We start from the raw sequence: 16905 nt of genomic DNA on the forward strand, positions 1-16905 counted from the left end.
GGTGCAGACGGCGTTGACCGCTCCACTGGACCCCGCTGCTGTCATCCTCTACCACAGACTGGATAGACAGAGGACAAGTACGGGGGGGAGGGGGGGGGGAGAGAGAGAGAGAGAGAGAGGACGAGGACATGAGAGAGAGGATGAGGACAGGAGAGAAAGCGAGGACAAAGACAGGATAGACAGAGAGAGAAGACGAGGACAGGAGAAAGAGGGAGGATGAGGACAGGAGAAAGAGGGAGGATGAGGACGAGGACAGGAGAGAAGACAGGGACAGGAGAGAGAGGGAGGATGAGGACAGGAGAACAGAAGAGAGGACGAGGACAGGAGAGAGAGAAGACGAGGACAGGAGAGAGAGAGAGGACAGGAGAGAGAGAGGGAGTGAGGACAGGAGAGAGAGGGAGTGAGGACAGGAGAAAGAGGGAGGACGAGGACAGGAGAGAGAGAAAAAGAGGACAGGAGAGAGAGAGAAATAGGACAGAAGAGAGAGAAAGAGGACAGAAGAGAGAGAAAGAGGACAGGAGAGAGAGAGAGGGAGGACAGGAGAAAGAGGGAGGACGAGGACAGGAGAGAGAGAGAGAGAGAGAGAGAGAGAGAGAGAGAGAGAGAGAGAGGACGAGGACAGGAGAGAGCGAGGAAGAGGACAGGAGAGAGGAAGAGGACAGGAGAGAGAGAGAGAGAGAGAGAGAGAGAGAGAGAGAAAGAGGACAGGAGAGAGAGGGGACGAGGACAGGAGAGAGAGAGAGGGGACGAGGACAGGAGAGAGAGGGAGGGCGAAGACAGGAGAGAGAGAAGACGAGGACAGGAGAGAGAGGGAGGGCGAGGCCAGGAGAGAGTACGAGGACAGGAGAGAGTACGAGGACAGGAAAAGAGGGAGGACGAGGACACGGGAGAGGGAGGACGAGGACAGGGGAGAGAGAGGACGAGGACAGGGGAGAGAGGGAGGACGAGGACAGGGGAGAGAGGGAGGACGAGGACAGGGGAGAGAGGGAGGACGAGGACAGGGGAGAGAGGGAGGACGAGGACAGGGGAGAGAGGGAGGACGAGGACAGGGGAGAGAGGGAGGACGATGACAGGAGAGAGAGAGGGAGGACGATGACAGGAGAGAGAGGGAGGACGATGACAGGAGAGAGAGGGAGGACGATGACAGGAGAGAGAGGGAGGACGATGACAGGAGAGAGAGGGAGGACGATGACAGGAGAGAGAGGGAGGACGATGACAGGAGAGAGAGGGAGGACGAGGACAGGAGAGAGAGGACAAGGACAGGAGAGAGAGGTAATGGGGAAGAGAAAGGGGTTAAATCAGAGGAAAATAAAAAAGACAGGGGGAAAAGGGTGGGGTGGAGTGAGAGAGGGATTGTTGAGAGTTGACTTTGTAAACAACAGGAAATGACAGAGGTGATAAGAACCCCGGGAGTTAATGAGATGCAGTATGTGAGTCTCTCGCGCCTTCTTCTAAACTCCACGCTAGATTACCCTATACACAAGCCCTTTCACTGTAGCCGTCACATTTAAACTCGAACTAAATATTCCACAATAGCCTATGTAAATAATAAAATAAAGCACTGTCAAGACAGACATATCAATGGCGTCCAATTCTGAACTAAATTGATAATATATGGTCGCAGTGGTAACTCTCAATTGACCAAGTCCCAGATGTAGCTTCTATTAGATTTCACATAAAGTAATTTCGTCTGATTTGGGGCTTTCCTTGAACATAACATTCAATCATTCCGTCACTTAAACAAGGAACATGAATGCAAAAAACTATACATTTAGTAAAGATTACAAAAAGTTCAGAAATTGTAGGTTTTACATAACATTATATAAATGATGGCAATAACATCAGTCAAAAACGTTAATCGAAGGGTTGAACTTGTGCAACATTGTAGCAGACCCTCGACAACTTTTCTCTAGAGCAGAGTTGTGTTGTCCGATTCCGGATACAATGTAACGGTTATCTTTTAATGTATGGTTATCTGACACTAAAGCCTTTTTGACATTGGGGATGTCTGAATAACGTTTTAAAAAGTAAGTCAACACTATTGACCAAATACAAACTAAAATGAACAAGTAACACTTGCTTTTCATGTGCTGCGCTCTGATTTTTGAGAACGTTCCGATAATGGTTACTTGCCTCGATTTGGCTGTTGCTCTGTTGTGGACATTTCCGCGTCGCTCCTGCTGCTGACATATCTGGAACTATTTTCTCAACATGATGCCCGTTATTTATTTTGTCACTACATTAATATGGTCAACGTTGACTCTTCAGCTCCCTCTTTAAAATGTTTTCCCGGAGTTGCACCCCTCAACCAGGCTGCATATTAACATCTGTCCAGCCTTGGTTTAAAGCGGCGAGTAGGCTACTACGGCGCATGCGAGATCTTGGTCCTCACAAACTCCCGATGAGTAAATATGCCAAAATGTTTCAGTTGCTTTTTGACTTGACTCTATACTATGCGAACACTTTTCTTTTTGGAATAGTTCGATGTTTCAGAAGCAGTAAGCCAGAGCATTACGCTCCGTGTGTGTTTTTTTGGTTTTAATATCCCAACTAGGGTCATTTTGCTGTACCCCACAAGGAAAAATTATACTTTAGGTTTAGGGTTTACAGTTAGAATTAGGTCTAGGCGGGTAAGGTTAGGGAAAATAGATTTTTGAATGGGAATCAATTGTTTGGTCCCCACAAGGATAGTTAAACAAGACTGTGTGTGTCTGTGTGTGTTAGCAAGATAAGCTGTGTCTGGCTGTGAGCAGTCGTGGGAATCGTTGGCTGGTTTGGGCCAGTCCCACAGGGATCCTAGTAGTTATTATTAGTTAGAACAGCAGCATACTGGGGGGGATGAAGGGAGGAGAAGAGGGATTGATAAATAGATTGGTGTGGGCCGGGATGGAGAAAGGCTTATGACATAACTAGGTGTGTCCGTGGACAGGACAGGTATGTGCTTAGGTGTGGTGTCAGTTCCTGTGAATCTGAGACATGATAGACACACCACTGACACAAGGTAATGATGACCACAGATCAGTGTGGTTAACAGATCAGAAGAGTGGATAACCAAGCCCTCAGGCAGTATGCACATTAGAAGAATATACAACCACAAAGACTGCATTTCATTTATTCCATTCCACTCACACACTCCAGCAAACACAAGCCAACATGCACCTTCACAACTCACACCATCTCACAAGTCAACAGCACTTATCAATGCCCCTTAAATTAAAATACAGAAATCCTGGTTTTGAATATAAACTATATTGTTACATGGAGGACATTGACGGAAAAATTTGTTTACAAAATTTCACTAAGGCTTTAAAAGATGAATTCCTCAGTTCAATAAAAAAAAAATACATTTTTAATTTCTTGGAAAAGATTGGTATTGATTTGCATAAGCTTCCAAATAACCACTTCCTATAGGGATGCAGGGTGTGTCACAACCCCAGAGCTATAATACACTATTTACACTGTGTACACAAAGATCAATCAGACCAAATGAAACAGGAAACAATATTCATTCAGAACAAATTGATGAATTTTCTCTTCCTTTCTTTACATTCCAATTTCATTAGTGTTTTACCATTAGCTCTAAAGCAGGTACATAGAAAAACATCTCTCTTCAGTTGAATTAGTCCTGAAGTCCAGCTTTCCTTAAAGTTCCAATGCTATAACATTCACCCTTTTAAATAAACATCTGACTGGCGCACACACACACACACACACACACACACACACACACACACACACACACACACACACACACACACAAATCAATCCTCTCCCTCCACCCAAGCCGTGAGATGTGCCAACCTCTTCCTGCCCTGGACATGTAGAGGAATGTATCCATCTGGCAGAGAGGTAAACTACATGGTGATTTTCTTTCACAACAAAAATAATAAATCAACAAGTATTCAAGTAAAAACATGTATGGACTAATCTGGTTCCATTTGCTCAGGGCTGAGCACCATTTCCTCAACAATTTAAAATAAAAGCAGATTTAAAAAAATTATAATATTAAAGGTTGACGCAGCAATATGACGTAGATGCTGAAAGTAAACAGCATAGTGGATCAATTCCCACAACAACTACGAGCGTTAAAGCGCGAGGCTCAACTTCTCCGCTGTTTTGATTCCCGGTAGCCAGGCCAGGGAACAGTGTGAAGCGAACCCATCCACATCCGAGGGGAGGACGGCTCATAGTAATGTCTGGAATGGAGTGAATGGAACGCTATCAAACACATGGAAACCAATACCATTCCATTGATTCCGTTCCAGCCGTTACTATGAGCTTGTTTCCCCCAATTAAAGAGCCACCAGCCTCCTGTTCGCAGATACTGTGTGTGACTGTGAGCGAAGTCTTGCATCTCACTCATCTCAATATCTGTGGTGCTGCTCGTGGCAACATCATTTCACTGAGTCTACCTTAAAATTGAATTCAATACCAATACTTTAAAGGTGCCCACTGCTCATTTCTTACTCACTCAGAAAAACATTTAAGTTAATGGGGCAATCTGCAGTTGCTACATACATTTTGTTTTATATATACCCATTGATTCTCAAAGAATATCTTATAAATGCCTCATGAGCTTAGTTCAACTGTCGTACCCAATCAGAACCCCAAAACACCAAATATAAGCTTGTTCATCTTCAATGTTGGTAAACAAAGTACATGTAAACCAACACTGTATAGCCTCAAAACATGGTTCAAACTATCATTTTGATGATGGTCAGTCCTTGTATAAATAGTTCTGTCTATGAATTTGAGAGCGGTAACATTTCTCCAGCCCCATCCCTCCCTCAGCTTTTGGCCAAAACAGTGGTGGGGTTACTGCTTTGTTATTGTTTCAACTCCGGATTGCCCCTTTAAATTTTAATTGTTGCTATGTTATAGTATAAAACACTTTCTTGGGTTGTCTGTCTGACAGGTAAGATCTCAATTGCATACTCCTCGCGTCCTCTCTCCTCGTGTCCTCTCATCCAATGGGTTTTGAGGAGACGAGGAGAGGACGCGAGGAGTATGCAATTAAGATCTTCCAACAGACACCACAGGTACATCCTCTCTGTATCCTCTCTACTCCTCTACACTGACACCAGGTACATTCTCTCTGTATCCTCTCTACACTGACACCAGGTACATCCTCTCTGTATCCTCTCTACTCCTCTACACTGATGTGGAAGAACAGGATAGCTGAAAGCAGATTCCTGGTGGCCATCCATTACGTTGCTCTGACCTATCCTGCGGGCTCAGATCAGTGCAGATGAAAACCAAAGAGGATAAGGTGAGGAGGCAAAGAAAGGAGATGAAACTTCTCTAGACTATTAGACTATTCAGATACATTGGTCGGGTGTGGGAGGAAATGAAGCGTGAGGGGGCGTCTCACTCCTCATCAGCGTTCTTCAGCATGAGTATGGCGTTGTATATCTTGAGGGCGGGGCCTAGTTTGATTGACAGGATCTTGACTATGTCTGCTTGGGTGAGAAGCAGGAAGGCCTCTCCATCCATTTGCTGGAGCGATACACAGAGACACAAAATAAGCTTAAACACAGAACGTGTGTGTGAGTGTTTGAATGTCAATGGCAGAATTTAATTTGACTTGGTTGCATTGTCATAGGATACACCAACCAGGAGCAGCAGATGAGGAGTATGTGTGTCTATTGTGATTCACAAAGTTGGGGTTTGAAATGGTAGCTCTTACCTCTGTCCTGAAGGTGGCAGCATGCTCTTTGCAGCCCGGGAGCCCTTTGACAAAACTGGCCACCTGACCCACAGGGAAACAAACATTAAGACACACACACAAACACACATGATTAAAATGCAATAGGATACACAAAGCTATTGTATTGGGTGTATGTGTAATGTATGTGATTTGCACAATATGTGAGTTTGTACAGTATGCGTACAGCGCCTGTACATGTTTGTATTGCTTATGTGTTTATGTGTGCGTGTCTGACCTCGTCGGCGGTCCAGGTTGCAACTCTCTTAGCTGTGAGGCCCAGGACCTCAGGGAGCAGCTGGCAGTGTTTGTCCCAGCACAGAGCCACCCTGTGAGGGGGAGAGGAGGAGCCACCTGGGGAGAACACTGACTCATGGAGCGCCTGCTGGAGAGACAGGGAGTCTGGGGGAGAGGGAGGAGAAATTAGCTGTAAATATCTTCAATAGACATGAACAGACAATATATAATCCACACAGCGTTACACCCATTCTCTATTTCTGAGAGCAGAACCTCTACCTTTCCCATCTCCATTCTCCTGCTTGACGACGTGCAGCTTCAGATACTTTGGGACTGGAGCAGACCTGTTGAAAGACAACATACAGCGCCTTCAGAAAGTATTCACACCCCACAAATCTTTCCACATTTTGTTGTGTTACAGGCTGAATTTAAAATGAATTAATTAGAGCTGTGTTTTGTCACTGGCCGACACACAATACCCCATAATGTCAAAGTGGAATTATGTTTTTTTTATATATTTTTTTATTACTAATTAAAAATGAAAAGCTGAAATGTCTCGAGTCAACACACAATACCCCATAATGTCAAAGTGGAATTATGTTTATTATTTTTTTTATTACTAATTAAAAATGAAAAGCTGAAATGTCTCGAGTCAATAAGTTCAGGAGTAAAAATGTGCTTAACAAGTCACATAATAAGTTGTATAGACTCACTCTGAGTGCAATAATAGTGTTTAACATCTCTGTACCCCACAAATACAATTATCTGTAAGGTCCCTCAGTCGAGCAGTGAATTTCAAACACAGATTCAACCACAAATCCAGGGAGGTTTTCCAATGCCTCACAAAAAAACAAGACATTGAATATCCCTTTGAGCATGGTGAAGTTATCAATTACACTTTGGATGGTGTATCAATACACCCAGTCACTACAAAGATACAGCCGTTCTTCCTAACTCAGTTGCTGGAGAAGAAGGAAACTGCTCAGGGATTTCACCATGAGGCCAATGGTGACTTTAAAACAGTTAAAGTGTTCAATGGCTGTGGTAGAAGGATGGATCAACAAAATTGTAGTTACTCCACAATACTGAGAGTGAAGGAAGGAAGCCTTTACAGAATATAAAATATTCCAAAACATGCATTCTGTTTGCAACAAGGCACTAAAGTAGTACTGCAAAAAATGTGGCAAAGCAATTCATTTTATGTCCTGAATACAACATGTTATGTTTGGGGGCAAATCCAATACAACACATTACGGAGTACCACTCTCCATATTTCAAGCATAGTGGTGGCTGCATCATGTTAAGGGTATGCTTTTTATCATTAAGGACTGGGGAGTTTTTCAGGTTAAAAATTAAACCTAATGGAGATAAGCACAGGCAAAATCCAAGAGGAAAACCTGGTTCAGTCTGCTTTCCACCAGACACTGGGAGATTAATTCACCTTTCAGCAGGACAATAACCTAAAACAACAAAGCCAAATCTACACTGAAGTTGCTTACCAAGAAGACAGTGAATGTTCCTGAGGCCGAGTTACAGATTTTACTTAAATCTACTTGAAAATCTATGGCAAGACCTGAAAATGGTTGTCTAGCAATGATCAACAACCAATTTGACAGAGCTTGAAGAATTTTGCAAAGAATAATGGGCAAATGTGGAACGTGTGGAAAGCTCTTAGAGACTTACCCAGAAAGACTCACAGCTGTAATCGCTGCCAAAGGTGCTTCTACAAAGTATTGACTCGGGTGTGAATACTTATGTAAATGAGGCATTTCTGTATTAATTGCCCCAAAATTTGCTAACATTTCTAAAATCATGTTTTCACTTTGATGTGCAGATGGGTGAGATTTTTTTTAATTTAATCCATTTTGAATTCAGGCTGTAACACAATCAAATGTGGAATAAGTCAAGGGGTGTGAATACTTTGTGAAGGCACTGTACTCTCTTAGTAAACCAACAACAAACACTCTGCTCCATCATGCATTCTAGAGTTTGGTAGGAGAGAGTGGAGTCTGTGTGTTACCTCTTGGCCTTGGCTCCGTCGTTGATGGGCTCAGTGGAGCCCCCTGGTGGCTCACTCTGACTGCTGCACCTGGATCGTTCGCCCTCGTAAACCATCGGCCCCCTAGTTACACTACCATAGAAACAACTGTTACCATGGAAACAACTCCACAACTCCAGACTTTATTTGCAGTCAGATAACAAACAAAGTCATGGAAGCTCTTCCGAACCCCTTCTGTTACATGTTCCACACATACCTGGTCTGAGGGGAGTCGTCTGCAGGCTCGGGCTGCTCCGGTGTGGTGGGGCTGTTTGTCTGGGTGTGTGAAGGAGGGTCTGGGCGTTGCCCATGGTGATGAGGCCCACTCAGGGTCATAGGTCGTTCTCCACTCAGACGGTCTGGTACCTGGCCCTCCCTGTTCAGGTTCATCTCCGAGTACGGACAGCTCACCCCCCTACACACACACACAAGTTCAGAACAGGAACACACATCACCTTGCTCACAGATTACAGCACACAGATCACAATTCGTTGTATGACGTGTTTTGATAACAAAACTTTTTTGACAGTTAGTGTGTGTGTTTGTTACTGACGTGTAGTGGGTTCCGTAGCGGGGTCCTCGGATGTGACCAACCCCATTGCATCCTGGGGTAGGACAGCCCTGCCCTGGGAGGACCAGCATATCAGTGGAGCCTGAAACACACCGCAGAGTTAATACTGCACACAGAGACACACATACACACATAAACAGAGACAAAAACACCAGAGAGTGACCTGACTCCACACACATAAACAAAGCGAAAGAAACACATAGACTTGCAGACACACTTACACCAGAGAGTGACCTGACCACACACACAGACACACCATATAGTGTTTATGTCCCCACAAACCAACAGCTCCAGCAGCTGTGAAGAACCAGCATCATTTGAGCTACATGTCTTTTTCTGCATGCACCTTTTTGCCAATCTTACACTTTGGGACTGATTGGGAAATATTTGTGGGTTTTAGCAAAGTTATAACCATGTCAATTTTTTGGAAGTGTGTGCGTGTGTGTCTCACCATTGGAGGGGTGTTGTAGGGGATGACTAGTCTTCTGACACCAGCCCACAGGGTGGAGGTCTGGGCAGTCAGCATCCACCCAGTAGTCATACTCCTCACTCCAGCCATCAAAATGGATCTGAGAAAGACAGAGAGTTACACACACACACTACTCCACAATAATCATAATCACACAGCGTACCCTCAGTCGGTGGTCCTCCACCTCGGCGATGGTTGCTACGCGGATGAGCATGGGATTCCTCTTATCGACGGCTTCCAGCTTCATTCCAGCGTGGAACCCATGGCACGGACGCTACAGGACACATTCAAGAGTTAACATCAGGTGATACAGATGGATTAATATGCATGTTTTGTAACGGGTGTAGCTGACATAAATAAAGACTGTCAGTGGACCCAGAACAGAGCCCTGAGGAACTCCATGTGAAATTCCCCCAGGCCTCCCAATCAACACCAACAATGTAATTTGTATGTCACATGTTTTGAGTGTCAACTGTATGTGTGTGTGAGAATGTGAGTGTCTTACCAGTTTGAAGGCACGTGCAGGGGCTGCCTGTGTCCCAGTCTCCTCCATGTATTTATCCCAGGAAAAACTCCTCGGGTGCTTATACTCTGAGAGGAGAAAACACAACACACACCCTTATACAATGTTTCATGGTGTATCCAAATAAAGCGTTGAAATATGTTTGTGTGTGTCTCACCAGCAGGGGTGGTGAGGGTCAGCTCAGCTTCCTCACAGTAACCTACAGGGTGGATGTAGGGACTGCTGGCATCACACCAGTAGTCATAGGTGTCGTCCCAGTTGTCAAAGTGTATGAGGAGTCTGTTGTCAACAGCAGCCGCGATGGACGCTACGCAGATCAGATATGGGTTCTTCTTATCCACCGCCTCTAGCTTCATACCCGCACGGAACCCTGACGGAGTCACCGACTACACACACATGCACCCACATAGTTCATATACAAACTTACTTGAATGGACCTAAGGTCACCAACTAATTCACAACACAAACACACTATTAATGGATCCACACAGGCTGTCAGGTAGGCTCACCGTGTTGAGGCTCTTGAAGAGGTGTTTGGGGGCCAGCTGACCTCTGCAGTTCTTCACATACATGTTCCAGTTGAACTCCCCATCCTTACAACCTAGACACAAAAGGTTGAAGGTTATAGTTTTGTCTATCTACACACACACACAACATTGTACAGTCGGTAGAATATGCATGTGTGTCGGGTGTGTGTGTATGTGTGTCTGGTGTGTTTGTATCTGTCTGGGGTGTGTGTCGGGTGTGTGTGTGTGCATGGGTGTCGGGTGTGTGTGCATGTGTGTCGGGTGTGTTTGTATCTGTGTCTGGGGTGTGTGTGTGTGTGTGTAGTGTCTGTATGTGGACCTTTAGGCAGTAGCAGCTTGTGTCCCATCTTCTCACACCAGCCCGCCGGCTTCACATCCCAGGTGTCAGCATTTACCCAGAAGTCATAGCACTCTGGATACCCGTCGAAATGAAGCCTTACCCTATAACCCTGGACCTGAGAGAGAGAGACAGACAGAGAGAGAAAGAGACAGAGAGAAAGGAACGCAAAGAAATGAGGGAAAGCAAAGGGTTAGTTGTTAGAAAACAGACGTTCCTCCTATATCTTATTGGTCTGACCTGTTAGACACGTACCTCAGCAACACTGAGCACACAGAACAGAGAGGGGTGACAGGGGTCCAGTCCTTCTAACTTCATTCCCACTTTGAAGGCATTCCTGCTCTGAGGGAACGACTGGTGCTGCGAGGCACACACACATAACACTCTTTCACATGTCTGTACAGCTGTGTGTGTGTGTGTCAGAGAGAGAGTATGATAAAGTGTGCGTGCCTCACCTCCTTGAACAGTTTAAGGGGGGCAGCTATAGCCTTCTCCTCCTCCATGTAGGAGGGCCAGCTCCAGGGTCGCTTCTTATTGGGTGGGGCTGTCACTGGGGGTGGGACAACAAAACAGTCACATCAGCCAATCAGTGACAAGAAAACCAGCAGGATTGCAGCACTCATGACCTCTAGTCTACCTGATTGGACAAACTTTCCAGCCCTTGTCATTCCCAACAAATCCATCCCTCCATCTATCCATCCTCTCCCTCCCCTCAGTGTAATAATAGGACATACCTAGCTTGGCCAGCTTAGCAGCTCTCCTCCCTTTGACAGCCTTGGCCTTGTCCTGTAGAGAGAGACAGTCACTCATCGGCAGATGAGCTGCCACACACACAACATTACAATGCTTTTCAGGACCAGCATTGGCCACATCTTCTATCATCACCTCTTCCTCCTCCTGGTTGTCTTCCTCTTCATCACCAGAGTCCATGTAGATCTTCCTCTTCTTCCTCACTCGTTTCCCCAGTCCCCCCTCCCCCCCATCTCTCTCCCGCCGCTCTCCGGGTGATGACCTAAACACACACGGAACAGAGGTCATTCTAGGAACTATGCTCATGTGATGACTGTTTTGGGTCTTAACTGTTAATACTATCAATATGCTTTCTAAAATACAGTACAGTAAGAACAGCTAACATCTTTACCTGCCACTGGAGGGCTGGACACAAATGGAGCTGCAGTATTTGCCCTGGAGGAAACTCTCCAGTGGACCGGAGCCCCCACACGACCTACAGCTAGCCATCGCAGCCCTGTGGCCCGCCTCCGCACTGGGGCCCGCCTCCGCACTGGGGCCCGCCTCCGCACTGGGGCCCGCCTCCGCACTGGGCTCCTCCACAGTGGGACCCTCCTCTAGAGACAGAAGCACAGGGCCTTGAGCTGGGGGAAAGAGCAGAGTAATATTGAAGCTTTGTAATTCTATGCCCCCATCTGCAGAGCACCCAGTATGTAGTATGCTAATATACACAGTGCTGACATATATCAGAGCTATGAGTCTAAATTCTACACACCTGTATTATAAACAGTCAAAACTATGTTATAACTCCTTCATAACCATATGTTTACTTTACCCTTAGCTGCAAGTGGCTGGACTTCCTTGGCTGCAGAAGAGGCTGCGCTGCTCTCTGATTGGGCCTCTGGTGGAGGGGTGGGGCTTTTCAACTGGGCGGGGTTCTGGGGGGTTGGTCCTGCCTCTTTGACCTCTGGCTCTGTCACGATCTCCAAAGTTCCAAACTCTGTCATACGGAACTGGGAGATACCAGTCAGTCACACACCTGCCTGTAGTATCCACACACACACACACACACACACACAAACACACCGTACCTTGATGTCGCTGCCGGGCAGTGTGGCGATGCCATCCTGCCAGTCCAGAGCGCCCATCATGTCAAACTCTGCCCCCTGGGAGGGGCCATCGCTGGGCGGGGTGTCAGTCATCTCTCCCTGCTCTCCTCCTCCTGCACTGACATCAATTAATCATCAGTCAAAATCAAATCAAATCAAAATAAAATGGTATTCGTCACATGCTTCCTGCCATCTAGAATACAACAGGTGTAGTAGACCTTACAGTGAAATGCTTACTTACAAGCCCTTAACAACAATGCAGTTTAAAAAACAAATAATATACCTAAAAAAAATAAGAATAAGAAATAAAAGTAACAAATAATTAAAGAGCAGCAGTAAAATAACAACAGCGAGGCTATATACAGGGGTTAGTCGAGGTAATTGAGGTAATATGTACATGTAGGTAGAGTTATTAAAGTGACTATGCATAGATAATAACAGAGAGTAGCAGCAGCGTAAAAGAGGGATGCAATGCAAATAGTCTGGGTAGCCATTTGATTAGATGTTGAGGAGTCTTAAGGCTTGGGGGTAGAAGCTGTTGAGAAGCCTCTTGGACCTAGACTTGGCGCTCAGGTACCGCTTGCCATGCAGTAGCAGAGAGAACAGTCTATGACTAGGGTGGCTGGAGTCTTTGACAATTTTTAGGGCCTTCATCTGACACCGCCTGGTATAGAGGTTCTAGATGGCAGGAAGCTTGGCCCCAGTGACGTACTGGGCTGTACGCACTACCCTCTGTAGCGCCTTGCGGTCGGAGGCCGAGCAGTTGCCATACCAGACAGTGATGCAACCAGTCAGGATGCTCTCAATGGTGCTGCTGTAGAACCTTTTGAGGATCTGAGGACCCATGCCAAATCTTTTCAGTCTCCTGAGGGGGAATAGGTTTTGTCGTGCCCTCTTCATGACTGTCTTGGTGTGCTTGGACCACGTTTGTTTGTTGGTGATGTGGACACCAAGGAACTTGAAGTTTTTGGATGAAGTCGCTGCTGTTGCTTCTCACCAACTGCACCATGCATTATTTGTCAACCAATCATTAGGATGTTTTGGTGGACCCACGTGAACGTGACCAAAGACGTGACTGAAACAGGAACCAACTTTGCTGCGATTCTAAAGCTATAGGGGATACAAATGAAAGTGATATTTGAGACCTCTCTCTAACCAATTAATTGTACACATGTTATGTCTTCAGTTTGTGAGTGTGTGATATAGAAAAGTATAGAAAAGTTTATTTCGACATCTATAAAGAAAAAAGTTTATATACAATAGCAGGTATGTTGACACTGCCATGTTGATCTGAGCCTTTCTGTTGGAAAACCATTACTTGGGCCGGGAAGATACCAGTATTGCGATTCTCGTTAGGATCATGGCAAGGAAACACATTTCTTTAGGAAAGAAGCCCTATAGGTGGAAATAAACAGTATTATGTTGTCATCCAGAATCACATTGATTTATTTCCAAGCTATAGCTACAATATTTTACATACAGCAGGATTTTAAAGGACCAAAGAGTTTTGTCTGCCTCGGGTTTGAATTTTTGCCGTGTAAAAAATATTGCGATACTGGTATTGCGATACACAGCCTAACCATTACAGTGTCGGACATTTGGTTGTCGCACCTCGCCTGACTTTACTTAACAGAAAGTTTTGTTAGCCTTACTACTTGAACATACCCAATCAATCAATAACCATACAGGTGTCACATCCAAATTACCTCGTACCCCTGCACATGGACTCGGTACTGGTACCCCGTGTATATAGCTAAGTTATCCTTACTCATTGTGGATTTATTTCTTGTGTTCTTATTTTTTCTATAACTTTTCTATTTTTCTCTCTGTATTGTTGGAAAGGGCCCATCAGTAAGCATTTCACTGTTAGTCTACACCTGTTGTTTAGGATGCACGAGACAAATAACATTTGATTTGAATTAAGACAGCACGCCCGTTTCAGCAGTGGATGGGGAAACACTGCCACATGCCTATTGACATCTGTCTGTCTCTCATGTTAAGACAATATGTGTGGGAGTTTGTTCATGCAAGGATATGTGCTAGAATAGGTCTGTCTGTATGTTCTTAAAGTAAAACTGAAATTGTATCCATTTGACAGATCTTTCTCAAATGTCTATCTATGTGTTGTTTTCATTATATATAAGATATCTATGTCTGTATCTTTGTAATATTTTTCCACCATGTACTTTAGGGACCACAATGGGATTAAGTCACTGACTTTATTTAGCAATCCCTGTTAAGTTTTTTATTTTTTAAATTGATAAAAATATATATTTAACCTTTATTTAACCAGGTAGGCAAGTTGAGAACAAGTTCTCATTTACAATTGCGACCTGGCCAAGATAAAGCAAAGCAGTTCGACACATACAACAACACAGAGTTACACATGGAGTAAAACAAACATACAGTCAATAATATTGTAGAAAAATAAGTCTTATATACAATGTGAGCAAATGAGGTGAGATAAGGGAGGTAAAGGCAAAAAAAGGCCATGGTGGCAAAGTAAATACAATATAGCAAGTAAAACACTGGAATGGTAGATTTGCAGTGGAAGAATGTGCAAAGTAGAAATATAAATAATGGGGTGTGTGAATGTAGTGTGTGTGTATGTATTTTTTTTAATGAGCTAATAAAAACAATCAATCAAATGACATTATCCAAAAAGGGGTACTCTAAAAATATCCCTGGCACAAAAAGTACAGGTACCTGCAAGAAGTCAACCAGCGCGTGCAAGTCGGGTACTAAAGAACCGCATCCCATCGCCGCTAGAGGGCGACTGTTGTGGAATACATGCATGCACTTATATGAAGCAAAACAAGTAAATATTTTACGTTTTAAAGCTAAATATCACAAAATAAATGCACAAGCACTCCTGCATGGATTGGCCAAGGACACAAGTATTGACAAACACCGTGAGAGACGTGACAAATACAAGTTAAAAGAACAAGTTCAGCTTTTCCTTGTTTTAACAGTATCTTATTAAATCGGCTGTTTGCATTGACGCGGACAACATAGATGGTAGAATAATCAATGATTTTAAAGAAAACAATGTGTTCTGCATAGAAAGGTCAAATTTACGTGTGTTTTAATCAAACCAAGATCACGATATAACGTTTTCGCCTCGACGTTGCATCAACACTATATTTTGGTCTGAAAGAATATTTGTTTGACTGAAATATACGGATGGGAAGTAAACAATCAAGTGTGCTGTTCAACAGCTGTCAGTTTACGTTCCCAAGTTTAAACCTCGAATTTATTCGACCATAAATAAAGTGTACGTGCGCCCATGATTAGCATTCGTCTTATACAAAATGGCGGAGCAAAGGAAGAGGCCACCAACACGTTAAAACTATGTAAATGACTCAAGTTATTTATTGAAACACATAATGCAGGGCCGTGTCTGTCAAATAAAACCAAATATATACCCTACAATTTCATAGGTTAGTGTTTTCCCTCATCATGGCCATTTTCTTTACTTTCCCCTTGTCTCGGAATGTCAGCCAGCTAGCTGCCAGCTAGCTTGCTAACTGCTTCTGGCTAGCAAAGCGTTACTACGGTTCAATTCAAATTGGTAGCTAGACGGCTAGGAACTGGGACTAGCATTTTGGCTTGGTGTAGCGAAGTAAGTACAACCAGTAATAAATAAGTTTCCAGGTTTTGAACGTTAGAAAATGCTTAGGAACGGACTTCCACATTAGTTGGTATAAATAAGTAAATAACTGCCCCTACACTGCCTTATTTGTTCAAGGCTAAAATATAGAATTGCTTGCTTTTAATTTCTTCAATAGAAACTTGACTCTCCGATTTATCTTTACGGTTTTAAATCACAGTACAAATAATAAGAAACGGCGCAAATTATAAAACGAACGATGCTTTATCGATTACTGTTGTTATTTGGAACATTTAATATATAACGGCGGTTATATTGTTTGAAAATTATGGAACTCACCTCGTTTCAGTTTTAACTCTTATTTTGAGCTGGATAGTGGATGCAATGCGCATGCGTTCAATGAACGCTGCCTGACAACTTTGGATCTCGGTAAACTTGAGCACACAACTATCGATGGTCAATAGGTACAGCAAGACGGACGCTTAGAGTGGACATCTAGTTTATTAAATATTGTATTCATGTCTTGGGACTAGTCTTTCTCCCTCGTGTATTTTCAGAATCTCAGAGAGCATCAAATCGGAGCGCAAGGGCGTGCAGAGTCTGTTTGGCGTGGCGCGCGATTGCCATTGTGGTCATGTCGCTGTATGCCGTCAATAACTGTTTACGTCACCACCAGTCAATATTGTCCCCATATGTTAAAAGAAAGATGACAGTAGACTAATCATAAACCCAGCTTCTAGCTGTTTTATGAACTTGGCCACACTTCCAACCAGTAATTCAGCAAAAAAAGTAAGAACAGTCAAGTCCAGACGCCAAATAGGTCTACAGTAGTTAGACCGTAATATTGATTACAACAAGGCCTATAGGCTATCAGCTCTTAATGTTTTTTTATTGTAAAACGTGATGCCTTTTCATGTTTGTTATCTATGCCCAATCAGACCAGGCGTCCGAAATAGAAGCTCTCTGACTTTGCTATTTTAAGGGTGAATTAATAAGACATCCCTACTGTTCTTATTACAAGTGAAACGTTGGACTGGAAGAGGCTACTGTA

At 44.1% G+C, this 16905-nt stretch overlaps 1 protein-coding gene across 2 annotated transcripts; it reads right to left on the minus strand.

Moving 5' to 3' along the window:
* Window positions 1-3096: 3096 nt before the first annotated feature.
* On the minus strand, window positions 3097-16271 carry LOC120048853 (lethal(3)malignant brain tumor-like protein 4). Of its 2 annotated transcripts, none has more exons than XM_038995141.1 (21): window positions 16194-16271; window positions 12227-12357; window positions 11971-12148; window positions 11548-11779; window positions 11292-11418; window positions 11141-11192; window positions 10862-10956; window positions 10662-10766; window positions 10389-10524; window positions 10052-10143; window positions 9700-9928; window positions 9525-9610; window positions 9183-9293; window positions 9002-9119; window positions 8533-8632; window positions 8197-8394; window positions 7962-8072; window positions 6221-6285; window positions 5943-6106; window positions 5687-5749; window positions 3097-5496 (listed from the first exon to the last, which is right to left on the minus strand). In XM_038995141.1, the coding sequence occupies exons 2-21, from the start codon at window positions 12335-12337 to the stop codon at window positions 5368-5370; spliced, it is 2502 nt and encodes an 833-aa protein (XP_038851069.1). In that variant the 5' UTR covers window positions 12338-12357; window positions 16194-16271; the 3' UTR covers window positions 3097-5367. The 2 variants fall into 2 exon arrangements, with proteins under 2 accessions (XP_038851069.1, XP_038851068.1); XM_038995140.1 differs by having other exon boundaries at window positions 12227-12362; window positions 16194-16251.
* Window positions 16272-16905: the final 634 nt, after the last annotated feature.

Source organism: Salvelinus namaycush, chromosome 5, assembly GCF_016432855.1.
Source record: "Salvelinus namaycush isolate Seneca chromosome 5, SaNama_1.0, whole genome shotgun sequence".
In the NCBI taxonomy this organism is placed as follows: domain Eukaryota; kingdom Metazoa; phylum Chordata; class Actinopteri; order Salmoniformes; family Salmonidae; genus Salvelinus; species Salvelinus namaycush.

Excerpts from the sequence above, each read along its gene's own strand:
- LOC120048853 (XM_038995140.1), bottom strand. The coding sequence starts at position 16,246 with ATGCGCATTGCATCCACTATCCAGCTCAAAATAAGAGTTAAAACTGAA. Across the intron at positions 10,767-10,861 it reads CCCTTAAACTGTTCAAGGAG|CACCAGTCGTTCCCTCAGAG; the intron begins GTGAGGCACGCA and ends TGTGCCTCGCAG. Across the intron at positions 8,633-9,001 it reads CCTACAACACCCCTCCAATG|GCTCCACTGATATGCTGGTC; the intron begins GTGAGACACACA and ends GGTGTGTTTCAG.